General features: G+C 35.1%; 2 protein-coding genes across 4 annotated transcripts; both read right to left on the bottom strand.

Annotated features, from left to right (window-relative positions):
* Positions 1 to 15743, bottom strand: LOC115983645 (clustered mitochondria protein-like). 3 transcript variants are annotated; one of them, XM_031106376.1, is made up of 29 exons: positions 15524 to 15743; positions 14418 to 14672; positions 13334 to 13398; positions 12911 to 13100; positions 12688 to 12828; positions 12433 to 12589; positions 12128 to 12321; positions 11922 to 12023; positions 11406 to 11541; positions 11137 to 11265; positions 10338 to 10731; positions 9562 to 9666; positions 9111 to 9229; positions 8627 to 8735; positions 8448 to 8537; positions 7410 to 7541; positions 7106 to 7276; positions 6708 to 6794; positions 6275 to 6409; positions 5781 to 5936; positions 5277 to 5345; positions 4058 to 4216; positions 3537 to 3593; positions 3420 to 3460; positions 3002 to 3121; positions 2181 to 2490; positions 1991 to 2098; positions 1794 to 1865; positions 1 to 898 (listed from the first exon to the last, which is right to left on the bottom strand). In XM_031106376.1, exons 2-29 carry the CDS (start codon positions 14647 to 14649, stop codon positions 431 to 433), a joined length of 4248 nt encoding a protein of 1415 aa, XP_030962236.1. In that variant the 5' UTR covers positions 14650 to 14672; positions 15524 to 15743; the 3' UTR covers positions 1 to 430. The 3 variants fall into 3 exon arrangements, with proteins under 3 accessions (XP_030962236.1, XP_030962237.1, XP_030962238.1); XM_031106377.1 differs by having other exon boundaries at positions 13334 to 13395; XM_031106378.1 differs by having other exon boundaries at positions 13334 to 13395; positions 14424 to 14672; positions 15524 to 15727.
* A 908-nt stretch (positions 15744 to 16651) lies between these two features.
* LOC115984420 lies at positions 16652 to 19880 on the bottom strand. Its single transcript, XM_031107446.1, has 2 exons — positions 19816 to 19880; positions 16652 to 17210 (listed from the first exon to the last, which is right to left on the bottom strand). Exons 1-2 carry the CDS (start codon positions 19878 to 19880, stop codon positions 16694 to 16696), a joined length of 582 nt encoding a protein of 193 aa, XP_030963306.1. The 3' UTR covers positions 16652 to 16693.
* Between the last annotated feature and the right edge of the window lie 418 nt (positions 19881 to 20298).

The following is a 20298-nucleotide window of genomic DNA, read 5'->3' as shown; positions in this document are numbered from 1 at the left end:
TTCTCAAACAAAGGAAATAAGCTCATCTCATTTTTGAGGGAAATTAACACACTGTTTTACATATTAAACATTGAAATGCTTTCACATGACGCCCCAAAATTGCTCAAAATTTAATTAAAAATCAAAAGATAGGAAAACTGACAAGTTCATTCTTCAGTCAGTACCTAGAAGAATATATTTAATCTATTGGTTGGCATGATCTCCGGAGTATATGACCCTGATTATTGGTTAAAACGAAAAGGAATACCTGTAGGTCAACGGGCACATCTCAATACCCTTTATAGCTTCTGAGATCCATGGATAAACGGGATTGTTCATCACTCAAACAACAAAACAAAAGGCTCTGATGCCATATTGGAAATCATTCCAATTCTCATAGATAAATAAGGGGTTTCCTTACCGATCAGCGTAATCTCAACTGTGCAACAATTCAAGCAGCAGCTTTGGCTTTTGCTTTTTGTTTCTTGGCATCCAATGATGCTAAGCCTGTGCCCAATCCAACAGGAGCCTGATCTTCTTGCCCTGATGTCAATTCATCATTTTTGGAATCCACTGGGCCATTTGAAGGATGGCCATTGGCTTCCTTCTTCACTCCATCAGATTCCCCACCTTCTGCCGCATCAGGGGTCATACCTGAATTGATAATATTGAGGAGTTGAGTAAGTGGTGGCATAGCTTGTACCGGAACACCATGTGGACGTATCAAGAGGCCCCTAGCTGCAGCTTTCTTTCTGACTTCAGCTGCTGCACGGGCAGCTCTTTCATCAACTCCCCTCCCTCGAGGAGGATTGTCACCAATTATCGCAGCATTAAGAGATTTATTGACAGAAGTGCCCGAAGTCCCAGACCCTCCAGCTGTTGCAGCAGCTTGGAATGCCTGTATTAAGTCAGGATGGGCCTGTCGTGCAACATCAAATATCAAATGAGAAATCCTAAGTACCCACCAAAAAAGAAACAATATATCTTTTAGGGAAGTTAGGACAGCTCCAAGCAAGAAACAAGCATCTGATTGATACCCAGAAGTGTTTTCAGTTCTCAATTTTTCGTTTTGATAATTCAATACTTGGGGGTGGGGGAATATGAACCTTGGATGTCTCCATTAAAAACACTAGAAGGTACCAGTTGAGCTACAAGGCTCTTCGCAGTTCCTACTTTTTCTTTTTTACTTTGGCCAAAATACACTGTTAGTCCCTAAACTTCAGTCCATGAACAATTTTGTTCCTTAAGTTTTAAGTGCTAGCTTTTAGTCCCTAACAAACTTAAAGAGATCCTTTTAGCCCCTAGAAAGCTTAGAGTTTAAAAGTGATCACTTTTAGTTCATAATGTATCTAATTGAGTGATGACATGTCAGTTTTTAATTTGGTCGCATCATATGAGTAAAAGCGACTATTTTTAAACTACAGGGACTAAAATTTCTTGTGCGCTAGACTTATAAATTAAAAATTAAAAAAATTTTGTGTGCTAAACTTTAGGGATTGACAGTGTATTTAAAGCCTTTTTCTTTTAACAAAAAATATAATTTGAAAAGGTATCCATCGAGGGATTTTTATACACCATGCTGTACTACCAGGCTAAAAAGACCTGGGTTTTAAGAACTCAAACCAGAAATGTAGGGGTTGTAGACACCATACAGAGAATGAGAGGCCATGCAAAAAAGGACAAAAGCATGAGCACAGGGAAGCATTTATATCTATCAAGCAGAACTGGTTCTGAGATCTGATCCCTTCCCTTTCATCTTGGATAAAGATGAAAATGTCCAGAACAAATAAGCAAAAAAAGGAATCCTAAAGTACCTTCAAAATATCAATAGCTTTTTGAGCAGAAGCTGCATTCAAAGCTTGGCCTTTTTGCTTTTGTGCATTCATCTGTCAAACAAGGTTCACCAAATTCAGAAACCAAAAGGGAATACAGAATCTCATTAAGAACAAAAAACAACTGTCCAAAAAAATCTATCACAAGTTCACATCTACTCAAGGAGATCATATATTACCTGTAACTCACGCATCTTAAATGTTTTCATCCAGTTTTGGGAGTCACGTGTCCTTGAATCCTCCTCACCAAGTTGTTTGACAAGTATATCATAGGTTTTCTTCTCATGCTGGCATGCCAAAGGCAAAAATTAGTGAATTATAATTAATTGTGTCCCAATTATACAAATTAAATTTTACTAAGGCACATACCTGGTGAGAAAGCTTGAAGGCACCCATACAATTGAAAGCAATGGCAAGAGCATGATAGCATACAGCAGTTTGGATATGTTCCTCGCCTAGAAGCCTTTCATTTTTTTTCAAAGCTTCTTGCAGATAACGAAGAGCTGTGTTCATATTTCCAATGTCTTGGTACATCATTGCAACATTTATAAAAGTTGCAGCAACATCAGGGTGATCTGGGCCTGATGACAAGCTTAGCAAGAGCAATGCCCGAGACATGTGCCGCAACGCAAGTTCTGTTTGGTTAAGTCCATGGTAGAAAAGAGCCATATTGCCATAACTGCAGTGAACCAAGAATTAGATCTCTATGTGCCTGTAAGAGAGGGTTGCTTGGACACTAAAAGAAAACAAAATTTTCTCTTGTTATACACGGAAATAGGAACAAATTTTTTTTTTTATAAGTAATAGATAGAAACAAATCTATTTCATGTTACACATGATTTTCCTAACTCATTCTGAAAACCGCATCCACTTTTGATTTCATTATATGAGAATTCTTATTTTTATTGGTAAATTATGTACGCATAAAGTGGGTCTTGAACTCATGACCTCACCCTCTAACTTGCACTTAGAACAGAAGGAGTCATTTGAGAAAGAGATCATTGGCTAATATTTGAAATAGTAACTTGTAGTAATTGAAATAACCACGACCGTAATTGGGTTTTTTTTTTTTTTGGGGATAAGTAAATAACTACATTCAATGAGTTTATATTATCAAACACTGCAAATTGACAGATACTATCCAAACACCTCAGTGCATTAAAACAAAAGAAAAGAATAGAAGAGCATGCCTGTGAGCAGTGTCAGGGTGGTCCAAACCTAGGCACTGTTCATTTATTATCAGTTCCTTGTGCTGTTGCATTATCGCACCAGCCATGTCTCCTGCATGATACAAAACCATGGCAAGATACCTGAAAAGTTAAGAAAGGAAACACCGGTCAGGCTAAGCAAATCATAAACAAATTTTCATATTGATCTGATTTACTCTTGTAAGTGCAGATCACTGAATCGAAAATCAATCTTATAACCAAATAATAGCTAATTTAAAGATGCATATATTTATAATCAGTCATGTCTTGCAGGGGAACATTAGTGCCTGACAGCTTTGATCAAAATCAAAGTACAAGATGCATAAATTTTTATATCACTAAGATCAACCAAAAAATATTAGCAACAAATATGCAGAATCGTTTTAGTTGAGATGTCTACCGACAGCAATTAGCAACTTCCCGATGCATTGGACCAGTAACCTGCAACACAATTAAAAAAAAAATTATAAACCATACCAAAGGAATTCAAAGAGGGCAAAATAATGGAATAACATACCTGCTGAAGTATTGAAAATGCCTCAGAAAATAATGTGTAGGCTTCACTAAGCATTCCCTGGAACAAAGAGTCACATGACTAAATTATAAATACCATATCTTTCCATACAAGAATACAAAATAAAAAGTCATGGCGTCAATCACTCAGCAGAAGTTTTAATCTCCTGCAATAGGTAGTTGTGTGAGTTTTCATGAAATCTATCTAGACTGGTTCTACCTAGTGTACGTTTTATCTTAACAGATGCCCTGGAAAAACTCTTTTAAAGATTCAAATAACTCCAAAATAACAGTATATGCTTTTTCAATAGTAAATAATAGCTTAAAACAAATGTTGATTCAATTTTAAACCAATTTCACCAAGCATTAATATACTCAAGATGAATATCACAATTGCCACCAAATTCATGATCCAAAATTATGTTTGGGATTGTAAATTTTTTTATGATTAATGTGGCATTCTGTTGACTAGAAAATACATATTCATGCAAGGATCTCAACAATAGAGCAAAGCACAACTCATACCTCAGCCAATTGGATTTTACCCGTTTCCACAAGATCCTTGGCTTCTGAACACAAGGGAACTGAATGTTTCACTACAGGTTGGAGATTCATGATGTCGGACGTTTGGAAAGGTGCTGCAGAATTAAAATCATATTTGCGAGCTGCAATAGTTATGCCTACCTGTAAAGAAAACCATATTCAAGCAAGTTGTATGCTATTTCAGAAGCTTAAGCTTACCAATAGAAATATTAACATGAGATACACAATTAGTTTCATTAAGGCAGATAAATTTTAGTGCTTGAACTAACTAGAATTGAGCAGGGTTGCAAAACAGGAAACTCAAATATTCAAACTAAATCAAATTAAGCAATCCCAGGTCCCAGCATATTAAGAATTTAGGTGGCTGTACTCAGGTTCCAAGAACTAATCTTATTCCACAAGTACTTATCGAAATAGGCAGTGTATACCAAGAAAAACATATTAGAAAAGTGCTGCTTCAAAGTTTTGGACAATAGCTAGTTTCAAGAAGACCAGCTAGTTTGGCAAGTGTGGTATAAGTTTTCTGAATTCTGGAACTGAAATTTCTATCTAATACTTGGGTTTATAATGAATTTCGAAGCTGAGTAATCATGGTAGACAAACTGTGGCAATGAAGTAACGATTACCATCATTGTTCACACAGGTAACATGGGAACCAAAATATTTACATCCATTTCTGTTGTTGCAACTATACATATTGCAACTAAAATAGCATGTTCTGGGACTCTAAGCACAGTAATTTACCCCTATGACATATAGTAGTTGCTTATGTTCAGATATTAACAAATCAATACTCGTGGAACATGATTTAAGGCATAATAAGTTAGACACATCCAACTATAAAAGACCCGAACTCCTGACATGTATAATAGGAAATAAGCAGACAATAGCATGAGAAAGCGCCAAGCATAAGAAGGAAAATGCATAAATGTAAGACATCACATACCATAAATATGCAATGGAACTAATCTTAAAACTATCGTCCATCCTTCAGAGCATGTGCTCAACATATATATATATATATATATATATTTTTAACATTAGGCAATAGTAGCATAAGAATGGACAATCATTTTTTTTTTTTTATAAAGAAAGGGCAATCATATTACAAAAGGACAACACCCCTAATTTTCACCGCAATATATTGTGGCGTTATGAAATTCAAACGAGAATCAATTTGAGAAGATGAACTTATAATTACCTTCTGGCAAAGATTCCGTATAACAGAAACTTTCTTTACATGTGACCTTGCATCCTCTGGCAACTCGAACTACAACAATGAGAAAATATATTTTAAACATATACCAATACACATTAGACATGAATCACGGAAGGAAGAAAGAATGTGCTTGAGGATCCCATATGATACAGATTAGTCCATATTATTTTCTACAGCATCAAAAGGGAAAGGATCAATCTAAAATGTGATCCCATTTCAGAATATGGCCCCTTGATGTCAGATGATGTACTATTGGAAAAAAAATCACAGTAAAAGATCTCCCGATTGCACAATTTTTTTAACTAAGCATGGAAAAAAAAAAGTAATAATAATAATCACATAATTAAATTTTTTTTGATATAGCCTAATAAATTTACTCAGATGCAACCCAAAAAAAAAAATTTATTTTAAATACTTTTTGCAAGAAATGACTCCTTCGACCTTCTAATATCAGTGTCCTTGTAGAGACTTGATAAAAACTGATACCTGATATTTGAGTTTAGCAAATTCTTGTATGTCTGACCATAGAGTTTCTGAGCTAACATTCATAAATGACAATTGATTCTTCCTTGCAGACGCCCCACCTTTAAACCTTCCTTGCCCCTTAGAAGGCTTTCCTGAAGATTGATGGCCTCCTTGGTCCTAAAAAAATATGAAACATAAAGAACAGCCTTGGGTCAAGATTTCTCCATCAAGAGTAAAATTTCATTTTACGATTTCCATTAAGAAAATTTAGTGAATTTAGTAAAGATTTTAGATTCTAAACATCATTTAATATTTCAAAAAAACTTTAAACTTTCTTCCGAAGAAAAAGATGCAACTTAATTGCTTTGATTGTTGTACAATTACAATGACAGACCATAAACAGAGGGAACATATGGCCTCAAGAGTTAGCTCACAAAAAGCTCAAAGCTGAAAAGCAGTAAAAGCCAAAAAAACCCTTAAGAAATCCTCAGACTATTGCTCCATGTGACACATACCTTTTTGTGGGTTCTGGACTGCATATTGTTGGCAGCAACTTTTGACCCAACAGCTTGAATACTTCCAAAAAAGCAGTTGAAGAAATGTGATATAGCTAGCGCAATATCATGATCCTCTATATCTCTCAAAACATCCTGCTCAAGATGGAGTCAGTTTAATCAGACTAGGAAGGGAAGAGTGGATGTGAACAGGAAATGTGTTTCCACATGCATGTGTGCAAGCCATGCCAGACTGCCCTCTTGTAGGCAAAGTTGATGGTTTCTATCTCTAACACCAACGGCAGGAAAAAGATGTCACATTTTACAATTGACATAGTAACATGCGACACCTCTTTGCAAATTATTGTGGTGAAACTGTGGAATTAATTGAAACAGTGTATACACTTTGTAACATCATTTAAAATGTAGAAACTGCTTAGATTATGCTTATCACCTTGAGGATGTGCTTTGCAGACCTAACAACAATCTCATTAGAACAAAGATCCCACAAATGAGGTAAATGTTTTGTCCCATCAGCCACCTGTAGCAAAGCTCCAGACATGTCAAAAGCAATACAATCATTTGCAGAAAGATGGAAAAGTTATGAACACGACAGCTTTAACACAAATAATAAATTTCAATTCAGGCATTGATTTATATATATTTCCCATAGTTATATGCTAATATTTAAGCATTCACAAACACTTACAAGCCGTTAGGTAAGGTATTTTAAGCAACACTTTTCAGTTTTTAAACAACATTACACGTATTTCCACATATTTTTTCACCCACACATATTTCCAAAAAATACAAACAACATTACTAGAACAACGTTACTAAACAGCCCCTTACTTTTCCAATATAGCGAACATTAATTCCATGAGCATGGAGTGCTTCAGTTAATGTTTGTCCATCCATAGGTGAAACTTCAAGCGTGCAGAGATCTTGTACAAACTTTGGAAGCACAACATTCGTAAGATATGAACTCACTTTCCTTACATTTTCTTCATCTTCTGCTATCTCCTGGTGAAGGCAAAGGGTCAAAAACATATCAGATATTTCTTTTCATTTTTTTATTTTTTTATTTTCTGGCTGAATATTAGCACATTTAGAATCCAATAAACTTAACAAACAATATTAATAGGTTCAAACTTGCCTCTTGACTCCCGGACAACTTAAATTCAGTTAAGACATTAGGGTTGAAAAGAATGTCCTCATGTGGTTCAGTTTCAGCTTGGGAAGAAGCACAATCCTTAACATTCTCGTCCCTCCCTTCTTTTGTTACATCCTGTGAACAGAAACAGAAAGAACCACATATTGCAGATTACTAAGAGGAAATTCAAGGCACAAACTATTTCTTATTATAATATATAGTGAACAGAAATTGAACTGGTCTTACATGATGATAGTAACATAACATGTGATTTATAGTTTCATGCCCAAATCCAAGTAAATACACAATTCCTTAAATGAAAATATACCCCCACAACTACTGCACCCACCAGATTTTTTTCCGTTAATTAATTTTAACAAAATATAAAAATATATACTCCAATTCAACCTTGGAATTTGCTAATTCTATAGGCCCATAAATATCCCATTCACTAAACACTCTAGTAAACCAGAAATAATGACACAAAAAACGAACCATAGGCACGATGGAGGTGCTACTCCAGAACCATATCCACAAAAAAAATAATAATAAAAAGGAGAGAAAGAGAGCGAGAACATGCAGAGTTACAATTTCAAGTATGGCAACCTTTACTGCAAGAAATAGGCAAATTGCTAAAAATGACTCCAATGGGGGTAAGTGTATAGCTCAATTTGTTGCTTCAACTATAGCAGCTATATTCACACCAAAGCAGCTTCTAGAAACACAAACATGACAGATTCTGCTAATTCAAGGGCATTGAGATATTGTCATTTAATAAACACACATGCATTACACACAGAAAAAGTTCAAATCACTGCTAATTCCATTGTGAATCATACTGCAACATATATACTTGGCACATAGAGTGAGTTAGCAGTAGGTAGTCCCAGAATACAAGGTGGGGAAAAAAAGGGACAAAACCAATAAAATATAAATAAATATTTAATCACTGAATTAACTTTCAAGGATGCAATACACTCCTAACAAAAACACCACTATACAGCAATCAAAAGCTGCGGTTGCATTTGCCACTCTTCTCACCTGTTCGTTAACACCTGCAACTGTTGAAGAATCAGTGGTCACATGAGCATCTCCTTCAGACTTAAATTTTGATCTTTCTGCAGCTTGGGCCTTCTCCCATAAAGCAAACATTTATATTAAAAATGGAACATATAAAACAAGTTCCAAAGTGTAGTTAATATCAGAATGTCATTACTTACCTGGCAAAAGGCGGTAATTAGTTCTGGTCTCAAGATACAGAATCTGGATCCAGGTCCAGTATAGTTTGCATCGCGAGGAGTTACTCTCATTAAATCCAGAAGATAATGCCTACAAAAAGTAGAAAGGAGAAAAAAATAAAAAATAAAAATAAACAAGTGCACGTGCTTTTATAAATATAAATAAGCATGTTATTTAACAGTTGTGGCATCATCATGAATAAAGTCAGAAACTAGAAGCATAGAAACAGAGTTTTACTACTTTATAGCTAATAAAATGTCAATATTTAAATCATCAAGCTAGCTAGCTAAAATAATGTTTGAGGAAAATGCATGCTTAAAGTGCTGGGTACAGGAGTTAAGCATATTTAACTAAGAATTTTTGACAAAATTTAGTTAAATATAAAGAAATCCAAGCACTAAGAAGAAGAACGTAACCAAGTAGTCAGGTTTGTATGACTAATAGACCAATCCAAGAGAGTATCACCTGTCATCACTACCAACAATACCCTTGCATTCCACTGGGGCAGCTAATTTGAAAACATTTCCAGATCCATCTAGAACAGTGTGTTCCTTCAAATGAAGGCGCTTAGCAGCCTCAAGAACCTAAGGATAATAAAAGCTTAGCACTTCTAACAAGGAAACTCATTTCACAATTCACATAGACAAACCCAAGAAGAGAGATCAAACTGGAATCTTCATTGCAATAACATGTTCTTATAAAACATACCAATTACATTTACACCATAAATGAAAGTTATATATTATTTTTATAGGTATAAACGAAAATTATATTTCTTGTAAGACAGCACAATTAAGCCATTATGGATATCTTAACCCAAGAGAAGTTTAAGAAGTACTCTCACATAGCAATTAACAAAGGCATATTATGCAAAATCTGAAACATGACATGCAACAAATCTTATATGCTCCCTCACCTTGGAATGAAAATCTTCATTCCAACATATCTTCTTGCCATTGTCAACAGAACCGTACAGAAGAGAGTCTGACTTATCCCCTTGAAGAATGCCAGGTAAAACGCTCTGCAACGGAATGTATAAAAGCAATTGAGGGCCAGCTAGAGATCAATTTAAGCAAGCCAAAATAAAAACAGCTATCATGAACAAAAGCTTCCAAGTATGTGTACAAATATGTCCTAACACAACACGATTTAGTAAACACAAAGCAAAAATTGCTGATAATAAATAACAGGTCATGTAACTAATGTTACTGTAAAAAATACTTGCCAACGAGTCCTCCAATAAAATTATTAATAATAATAAGTTTTTTTTTTTTCTATAAGGGCTTATATCCTTTCTTGTCGACAAGAATGTCAATAGAGTTGGCCGCAACAGAAGATGTAACTAAGACTTTATGTGAGAGAGAGAGCCGGGAACAGGAAAACACAAGCATGGAAGAGAATGCGATCCCAGTATTTTAACAAATACCTTCGCAGAAAATATGTGTTAAATCATAAAAACACTTTAAGAATAAATGATATATTCTACCTTTTAAGTCAAAAAAAAAAAAAAGGAATAAATGATATATCAAATACAGTACCTTATTTTTAATAATGAGCTAAAGGCCATAACTCAACTGGCACTTCTGTCTCCCACAATAATTAGTTGGATTGTGAGATCATGAGTTTAAGAACCATTGGGTGCATGTGTAACTTAACAATAAAAAATTAAAAATATGTATCTTTAATACACACCTGAGCTACAACTCTATGACCTCTGTAATCAATTATGGCCATAGCAAGATTATAAAGTCCAGACACATCAGCTTCCTGGTATGCCTTGGTGCCTTTCAAATCATTATTTGCAGAAGCATATGTAGCCTGCTCACTCTCTGTCAATTGTGTTTCGGCAGACACATTGGAAGGAACTTCCACTACATTATCACCTTCACCTGTAATTTTTGGTTCACATTTTTCCCCATTCGGAATACCACTGTCTCCGTGCAACAAACTGGAAGCCTTATCAGATGAACTGTTTGACAAGCTTGAATTCTCAATGTTTGAATTAGCATTTAATGAACGCTTCTTGGACAACTGCTCAAGGTCCGCATCCACAGCAAAACTAAAGAATATATTGTTGTGAACATACCTATATCCAAAAAAAAAAGATACAACCTAATGTTAATCTGACAAATTAATGCATCTGTCACTTAATAATAAGACTGCATAATAGCACATTACAGAATGTAAATAATTCTCACAGGCAATAAGCATCTATACAAAGCAAAGCAATGTCACAAATTTAACATGTAAAAGTTCATCTACGTCAAGATAGCTTATAGCCTGCACTAGAGTACAGTTAATATTGATTAGCTTACTGTGCTGAAAGACAAGTTCTCAACATTGAGGGACAAATATATGTTAAACAACAGTATGTGGACAACATATTACTTTTATAAGTTACAAATAATATCAAATTAATGCCTTAAAATCTGAAAAAATGTAACCAAAAAAATAATTTAAAAAATAGATTATTATTGAAGGTCCCACTAACATATGAAAGCACTCTGGATCTGTTGGGTTTATTGGGGGTATACATCTGCTGATCACTCCAATAGCACCACTAATCGCTGCATCAACAAAATCTGATGTTACTTTGTAGAGGGCCCTATCCCGCAAAATCCTGCAACAAAATTACCTTCTTTAGTTGTAGAGATGGTGGAAACCATATAGAAGAAACTATAATTTAGCATTAGTTATCAAAGTACAGAAAAAGCTAAGGGAATGAGAATCACTGTAACAAGTCCACCAAAGATCAAATACCTTTCCTGAGGAGTTGTATGGGGGAATTCTCGACAAGATTGCAACTCCTCATTCCAATCTCTTTGCATGCCAATCAGCTCACTGCCGTATGAAAGAGTCAATGTGTCCTCTGCTCTGGCTGCATCACGTTTATGTTCTGGCAGGGGGAAACACAACCAAAATTAATTTATAAGTGAAGAAAACAAACCATGGCGTCAAGCAACCTCAAAGTTCACAAAATAAAATCATTTGTAAGCCATGCAGATATAGATGCTAAAAACCTCACATAATGTGTTGTTTTATTTTCTATTTACAATAATAAAAGTGACTAACTATGCTTTTAGTATTATAGCAAAGATGTATTTCCAGTTGAGGCATTTTAGTAGGGGTCAATTTAATGCACCATAAAAAAGATGTTACCCAGCATGCTGAAACTAATTGCAATACTCTTTGATATTATAGTAGAAAAGAGGTTGTTAAGTATCAACTTCAAAGGAAAACAGCAGGCTCTTTACAACTCTTTGATGTTGAACTCACCAGGAACTGGATATGATCCCAGCCAGGAGTTTGGTGGCAACAAAGATTGAACATTTTCGAAAGGATGTGCAGAGGCTCTTCTCTCCAAAATTTCACGAAATGCTTCAAAATAAGAACAGAGAAAAAAAAATTTATTCAATGTCAGTTGTAAGATTAGCCCACTTCAAACTTTAACAGAATTATACGTCTAAACCATGACCTGTTACCTTTCTTGAACTTGGAGCTTATTTTTTGCAAGAGCCCAACAAGGGTGGTTGCTTCAGAGGAGGTCTTACTCGGCCTTGGGTCAAGTGAATTCCCAGGGCTTGAGTTGACATAAAACATTTTTGTAGTTCCAGTTATACAGAATTTATTACCCTCCAATGTTACTACATCCAAATAAATCAAATCACCAACAAGCCTGACGTCAACAAAAGCACCATTAGTATGTTATCAATTTGGTTCCCACAGAAAACAGTCTTAATGATTTTAGGCAATAAGGTAATGGTGCTGGGGAAATTCTAAAATCCACCTTCTGTAGCTTGGAGGAGGATTAAAGGAGGAAAACACAATGCTCTCCACACATTTGATCTCTGTTGAAGATGATGATAGCAAATTATTCAGTGATCCAGCAACGTCCTCCATAAAACCCAGACCATCAAGCTCTGGGACCTCAGTTTTTACTGTATCTGGATCAAAGTAAAATATGGAAAGCTTAAGTGTCTTAAAGCATTAATAATGTAGAAAATGAATGATGGAAACTGATTGCATGTTCAATATCTCAAACCTCCTGGACTAGAAGCTTTGTTTTGTGTTGTCTCATACTGCAATGCAAGGGACGTTGATAGAGAGGCATGAAGTGTGGAAAGAGAAAGCAATTCTCTTGTACGGTGAACATGAGCCCTTATAGATCTATCGTCATACAATGCTGCCAAAATAGTTTCTATGTTAGAGCCCACAAATAGATTATAATATCACAATAACATAGCTGTGTCAAACTGTCAATATACCGGGAACCATCTCCAACGAGCAACCACCGGTAGTAATGTCAGCTACTTCTGAAATTTCATTAAAATCTTCTAGATGGTGAGCGGAACCATCCTTCGTGTGCAGCAATAAGTCATAGCATGTGAAATAGCATGTCTCTGGAGCATCAAGAAGAAATTGTCTTATATCCATGACAGAATCTCCTGGATTCAGCTGCAAGTAGATTAAGAAATTCAACTCGGCAGTCCAGATCTTATAACGGATAAGGTAAATATGATGCCAAGGATAAATAAATCAAATGCCAGAATGAAGGACTAACTGCCTTCCACTTGCAACTATGAATAGAATAATTCAAGTGCCTAGAAATTAAACTACTGAATGCATGCATTGTTCTGCATTTTAAATCAATTAAACGAGGAGTAAAGCCAAAAGTAAAGTTTACTCACTTGCAGCTCAAGTTTCTCACCACTTTGTGTCTTGACAGAGACAGGGTAAAGATGAATGTCACCTGCTATGCCAAGGAGAAGAAACTGGATGAGATAAACGACAGAGAGCTGAAGATCAAGTATCATAATCCATTGCAACAGCCAAAAACTAAAATATATTGGAATGAGGCTTTTTGAGTTGGTCGAGATTTTGCACCCAAATACATCATTATAAATGAAAGATAAGAGCTGGCAATCAAAGGATTAAGCTTGAACACAAGTTATTATGAGTAATATGTCATTACCCACTAAATTGACCAAAAAGTCACTATCTGTACATATAATACAAAACCTATCTCCTTTTCAACTTAAAAGAAATCAGAAGTAATAAATCAATCGGTTAAAAAGGTTTTCTTCCCACTTCAATAATTTAAGTAACCAAAAAAATTTATTAAAAAAAATACACAAAAGCTAAGCAGACAAATATTTGCGTATCTGTTAATATATGATTATGTATACTTGTACATGTGAGTGTGTGTAATGGTCAGCATGTATAGAAGTATGTGCTCATGCTAACATGTAGTTAAGACATGTATCGCCACATTCTGTTTCCACCTTGCCGAAAACCTCGAAATTAACATTTAACTTTCTCTTCTTTAGGTTAAAATTCCATCTACAGTTTTTGCAATCTTATCCAACTTGTTTTTATGCACATATACACATACATACATACATACATACATATACATATATATATACACATATATATAATATGTTCAGCATGTATAAGATATGTGTTCATGCCTATACATAGATAAGGTATGTATTGATGCATACTGTTCCCACCTAGCAGAAACCCCCAAAAATTAGCGTTGAACTTTCTTCTTCTTTAGATTAAACTGCCATCTACAGTTTTTACAATCTTATCCAAATTGTGTGTATTGGAGTTAATGTCATAAGCTACTGAAAGTAGATTTTATTTCCTTCATGTGGTTAAATTTCTATGGCATTGAAAAGATAAAATTGAAGTTAATTCAACATTTGAGGTGATTTCAATATTCCAAACAAATATATACTAAGCCACTTGCTATACTCATGCAACTACCTTCACCTTGCTTCTGTTGGCCAGCTGCATTTTCTGTTTCAGACTCCTTTACCTCTGGCACCGCATTAGTTGTTACATCCACAGTAGGAACACCATTTGCATCAGCTTTAGTGGACTCTGAAGCACTTAAATTATCTTTTGCAGGAGCATCAGATGAAACCACTGATTCAGAAGAATTTGTAGTATTATGTGCTCCTCTCCTGTTCTTCCCTTTGTTCGATTTCCCCGCCATCTCTGCCCCCTAATTCAGACAATCTGCATCAGTAGAAAGGTCACATAGAATTACTCTCTTGCAATATATGACACAGTGATTAGCAGCAGACACAAGCCTACATTCACTACACTTATTAAATCGGTGGAATAATTTCATTCACTCAAACAATATTAAACAAAACAATAAAGCCCAAGAACACCAATGCAAAGAATGTAACATCTTTACATTTAAATCACGGCTCACACAAACACAAATACACATACGGCAACACACGCTATCAAATAATTGATCCCATCATTTCTTTCAGAGTAATCTTATGATGCCCTATTCAGAAACACACTAACCCTCTAATACCCCAACTCATACAAATGTACAGCAAACCCAGTAACCCACATACTCACCAAAACAAAATTGTCAAAAACTCCCCAAAATGAAAACTTTACAGCTAAATTGCCATTATCCCACAAAGAAACAGATACCCAATTACCATAAATCCATGAAATGCAAATTCAAACTACAATGAAAGCAAATAAAACCCCAAAAAAAAAAAAAACGGAGCTTTAGTCATAAGCACTAATACTAAGCATTAACAACAGCACCTAAAGCACAAAGCAAACTATAGACATATAAAGCCTACTATTTCAGCTGCCAAAGACTGATACTAAAAACCTTAACTGAAAACTGAAGCCAATACAATTTCTTTGACTCACTCTAACACAAGTTTTGGCAGTTCTTCAAAAACCCAATAGAGTAAACAACACAAAGATTCAAAATTTCAATTCTTCTTTTTCTGTAGTCAACATTTTCTCGAGAAACAAACGGATAATTAGACGGGAAAATAAAGAAAACGAAGCAGGAGTGTAAAAGCAATAAGAAAATATAGCAGTCTTACCAATGAGATAAAGCTCTCCACCAATCGCAGATAAAGTGTTCGATGAAATTACTCAGCGAGAGAGAGAGAGAGAGAGAGTGGGGTGTAAGCAAAAGGGGGTATAGAGGGAGGAGCAGAGGGAGGAGTGGCTGAGGCTGTGAGAGGCGGCGAAATTTCGCCCTTTTTATGTGATGAAAGAGAGACAAAAAGACACAGAGAAAAAGAGAGAGAGAGAGTGAGAAAGCTTTCTGATTATTTGGAAACCCAACCTTTTAATGGGCTTTGGGAGTTGGGCCTAGACATATTTAGGTTTACACTTCTTCTTTCTACTTTTTTTTTTTTTCCCCTATTTTTGTTGCTAGTTTTCTATTTTTTATAAATAAATTATTTTTTTTGAATGAAAATAGAGATGATAATGGAATGAATGGAGTTGCAAATTTGCAATTTTACCCTTTTTTTTTTTTTTGTGTATGCTCCCACCTAAAAATGTTGTTACTCAATTCTCATTCTCAATTTATCTTAATTTTACTAGTAAATATTTTGTTGCTACAGTATATTTTTATAAAAAAAAATTGTCCTTGTATTATTACTTAATTTAATTACAACAGTGATAAAATCTTAGTTTTAAAATTTTGAAGTTGATTATTGATCTTCAAAAAATTAAATAGAATTTTTCACACGTATAAAAATAAAAATAAAAATTTGTCACTATCACTTAATCTAATTAAAATAAAAATTTTAATTTTATCTTCATTTTGGAATTTATGTTGTAGTGTTGTTTAAGAATGTATCATCAGTAATTTTTTGTATTTCACAAGTCTACATTTTGATTACAGGCCCCATTGATTTATCATTCATATATGTAAAAATAAACATAAAAAATTATTTGAGAAAAGAAATTAGAAAATATATTGAATTAATATGTTTTGGGTGCTTGACAACCCTAATTACTTTTCAGTTTTTGGATATGTAATTACTTCTTCGTTTTTTTTGGTGCTCAACAACTCTAATTACATAGATATTGGTATTAAAATGATGGCTTTATACGGTAACCATTGATGAGTTGGGATGATTCAATCTTTTTCATGTACATGGCTTGAAGATTATTCAGTTATTTTTTTTTTTTTTTTTTTTGATACCAAAGAAAAACATCTTCATTAAACAGCAACATAAACAGTACAAAAACAGACATCAGACCTGGAAAAAGTTAGGATTTAGCTTACACCTATGAACAGGGAAACAAGTGGTGATAAAAGCTAAATCAGAAACATGGCCTACAACATATCTAGGAACAAAAAGGAAGTCTAAGTGAAGTCCCTGATTCCGAAAATGATTCAAGTCTGCAATTAAAGTCCTCTGGTACCAACTTGGTTGTTTGTAGAGCTTGCAAACTTGTGAGAGGCCTTTACAGTTAGTCAAGACTAGAATTCTACTATAACCCATCTCCAGAGCTTTAATCATTGATTCTCCAATAGCATCTTGTATGGCAAGACAAAAGGGCTTCCTTCCACAGCTAGTGCCGCCTGTAAACACGTTGCTTCCATCCACCTTTGTTGCCTCATAAGCATAGCCACTCCTTTTGGTTTTCCTGTTGTTGGAAGCTGCTACTTTGATGAGAAGCTGCCAGTCTTGGTTAGTGAATTGCTTCTTCGATTGTTGGCTGCTACTGGATTTCTGATTTTTGCTGTTGTTAAAAGCTTGCTGGTACCTGCATAAAAGAGATTGGGAGGTTAGAAGCACTTCCATAGGATTAGGATTTTTCCCTTGATGAAGAACCAAATTCCTATGGTTCCATATAGACCAAAGGATAGTAAAAATAGATTGCAGTAGACCCATTCTGGTAGGATTGCTAGGATCATTCTGCATAACACAATTCTCCACCCATTGAGAAATAGAAAGGTTAAAGCAATCAGAAGTTCTTATTGCTAGATTTGAGCCATGCCACACAGCTCTGGCAAAGTGCTTCTAACCTCCCAATAAGATGGTTAAGTGTTTCCTCCAGCAATAAGATGGTTAACCATCTTATTCAGTTATTGATTCTGATAATCAACCACTTGTGGTGGAGCCATTGCTGACCTTCGATAAGACCACTCTTTTTTGTAATAGAATGATTTGCAATTAAGAAATTACTACTCCCTGGTACCAAAAAAATAAAAATAAAATAAAAAAGAAGAGAGGTTGTTGATACCTGTTAGTTGGTGCAGGTAGTCTATCTACCTCTAAAATACATGCCTATGTTAGAAGGAAGCTTTTGTCTTTTGGGGGTTTTGGGCTTGTACGAAAGAGTGGAGTGAGTTTTAGACACTTCTTTGAATGGGCCGAAGACATGTCTTATGTTCAAGCAAGCATTGTTAACCATTGCCCCATTCAAAGGCCAAAATGGCCCATTAGCATTAATTTTTGAAATATTTAGCAACAGAGCACTGTTTCGGAAATGATTAGGGAAATACCACTTTTTCTGGTACTCGAGCTTGGTGAGCACGAGTACCATGTTTTTTTAATCCACCATCGCCCCATATTCAATGAGCCCTATAGTGGCATTTTTAAGCCTTATAGTGACGTTTTCGGGCCCTATAGCGGCGTTTTCTTGCAAAATTTTTTTATAAGTCCCATAACAGGTTCAAGGGGCCCTATAGTGGCGTTTTTAAGCCCTATAGTGACGTTTTTGGGCCCTATAGCGGCGTTTTCCTGCAAAAAATTTTTTATAAGTCCCCATAACAGGTTCAAGGGGCCCTATAGTGGCGTTTTTTAAGCCCTATAGTGACGTTTTCGGGCCCTATAGCGGCGTTTTTTTTTTTGAGAAGATGTTTGACCAATGAAAAAGATGTACTCGAGCTCACCATGCCGAGTACCGGAAAAAAGTGGTATTTCCTAATTATTTCCGAAACAGTGCTCTGTTGCTAAATATTTCAAAAATTTAATGCTATTGGGCATTTTGGCCCCCATTCAAAGCTATCCATTGTGACCATAAAATCCCTCACAATACCCATTCCTTTCCAAAGTTAAACATTCAAATTTTAGACTTTGTATTGGGACAAAATAATCCAAGGCTTGGAAGTTGAAACGAAAGGCTTAAATTATTAGGGCAAAAAAATAGTTTATTGTATATAATATGTTGTAATGTGTATATTAATAAGATGTCAACTAAATATAAGTAAAGCACATAAGGAATGTACATAATTGTATCCCAATATTGAAAATACTCACGTTATAACTTTGTGTACAAAAGAATATGACTATCTTGAGTCAATTCTTAGTTTCTCGAAATGAGATTTTATCATTATGAGTTCATATAACTATCCAAGATATAAAATACTCGCATTAAGCTATATGTACACGTCAATTCTATGTCCTCAAGTAAGACTGTACTAATTCATGAATCTCAATTACCTTCGAAGAGAGAGGAGAATTGGTTGAAATTGAATTCGTGGTGGATAAATAGAAAGCCAATAAGAAGCAACATGTTAATGTCATTTTATTATTCAAAATCACTTGTAGTGAATTCAATGGGTAAAGAAATAATTCCCGCAAGTTATTCCGCAACGTTTTTTTTTTTTTTTTTTTTTTCCTTTTATACAAACAAGAGATAGGGAACACAGAAACAAGTATACACATATAAAGAGAAGGGAACGAGGTTCCAACATAAAAGCACATAACAAACTCCACTCAAAGATACAAGATACTTTGATACTATTATACTTTGATAACATTATAAATTCGACACTTTTATTTTAGCCAAAAGGTGAAGGAATCGTTTAATCATAAAAAAGAAAGTATAGATGTATTAGAAATTGCCTTTATATAAAAGACTATTCTTGGATATTTGATATAGAACTTGAAGGAACAAGCCAAGAGCTTCAGCTTAACTAGCCTATAAATTTATGCATATGCATGGTTATATTTACAAATATTTAAAATAAATAGATTCAGAATTTAATTCCTACATAAGTTAAATTTTATTGATGACCATTCTTTTATTTTGTTAACTTTTAAAAAAAATTGTAAGTTAAGCAATATATATATATATATATATATATATCAATAAATATGGTGTTTTTCTTAATATAAAATTAACAAACTCCTCAATTATTGTAATGAGTAGTGTGGGGCCCAACAATTCGTGGGCCAATCCCATTTATTCGTTGGGGCCCAAGGCCCGAGCCGAGAAGGGTTATAGCCCAGGATCACTAAAACAAGTACAAAATGGCCTTGGGACACAGCCGATGACGACTCAGTCCTCAGCATGTCCGAGGTCCCATAAAAAGAAAGGGCAAAAATGGTACAGAAACAACTTGGAAAAAAATCTAAAATACCTGCGCCAATAGAAAAGGGTATGCTGGAAAGAAAAACGACCAGGAAAAGCTGTCTTTACCGCCATTCAATACTCTGCACCTGACAGAGCCATACCCTCCAGCTTTTACAACCACCCCCAACCACTCTGGGTATGGGCTGATGGGACAAGTATCAGTCTTGGAATATCAGTCCTACACGTGGACGAAGGATAAAAAAACACAAGCTAGTATAAAAAGAAAAGGGAACAACCAGGACAAGGGGCTGGGAAAAATAGCCAAAAACCAGAGCCTCCTAGCCCGCCTCTTGGAGAAAGACTCCTAGGGCAAAAATAACTTAACCATGTATGAACACCACGAAAGACTCACCGCCTGATGACTAAGGCCTAGCCTTTCAAACCCACGCTCTACAAATGATATTGTTTGGGCCTTTTTACGTGCGAACCCAACACTGTTGTGGTTCATTACGAATCGTGTCCTTACAAGTAGTAAATAACTAAATATCAA

Source organism: Quercus lobata, chromosome 4, assembly GCF_001633185.2.
Source record: "Quercus lobata isolate SW786 chromosome 4, ValleyOak3.0 Primary Assembly, whole genome shotgun sequence".
Taxonomy (NCBI): domain Eukaryota; kingdom Viridiplantae; phylum Streptophyta; class Magnoliopsida; order Fagales; family Fagaceae; genus Quercus; species Quercus lobata.
The sequence above is the reverse complement of the archived record's forward strand: the minus strand, read 5'-3'. Positions and strand labels throughout refer to the sequence as shown.

Coding starts and splice junctions, on each gene's coding strand:
- LOC115984420 (XM_031107446.1), bottom strand. CDS start 19,880: ATGGCGGTAAAGACAGCTTTTCCTGGTCGTTTTTCTTTCCAGCATACC. Junction 17,211..19,815: donor ACCCTTTTCTATTGGCGCAG/GTATTTTAGATT, acceptor TCTTTTATGCAG/GTACCAGCAAGCTTTTAACA.
- LOC115983645 (XM_031106376.1), bottom strand. CDS start 14,649: ATGGCGGGGAAATCGAACAAAGGGAAGAACAGGAGAGGAGCACATAAT. Junction 13,399..14,417: donor CCAACAGAAGCAAGGTGAAG/GTAGTTGCATGA, acceptor TCCTTGGCATAG/CAGGTGACATTCATCTTTAC. Junction 13,101..13,333: donor GTGAGAAACTTGAGCTGCAA/GTGAGTAAACTT, acceptor ATCTACTTGCAG/CTGAATCCAGGAGATTCTGT.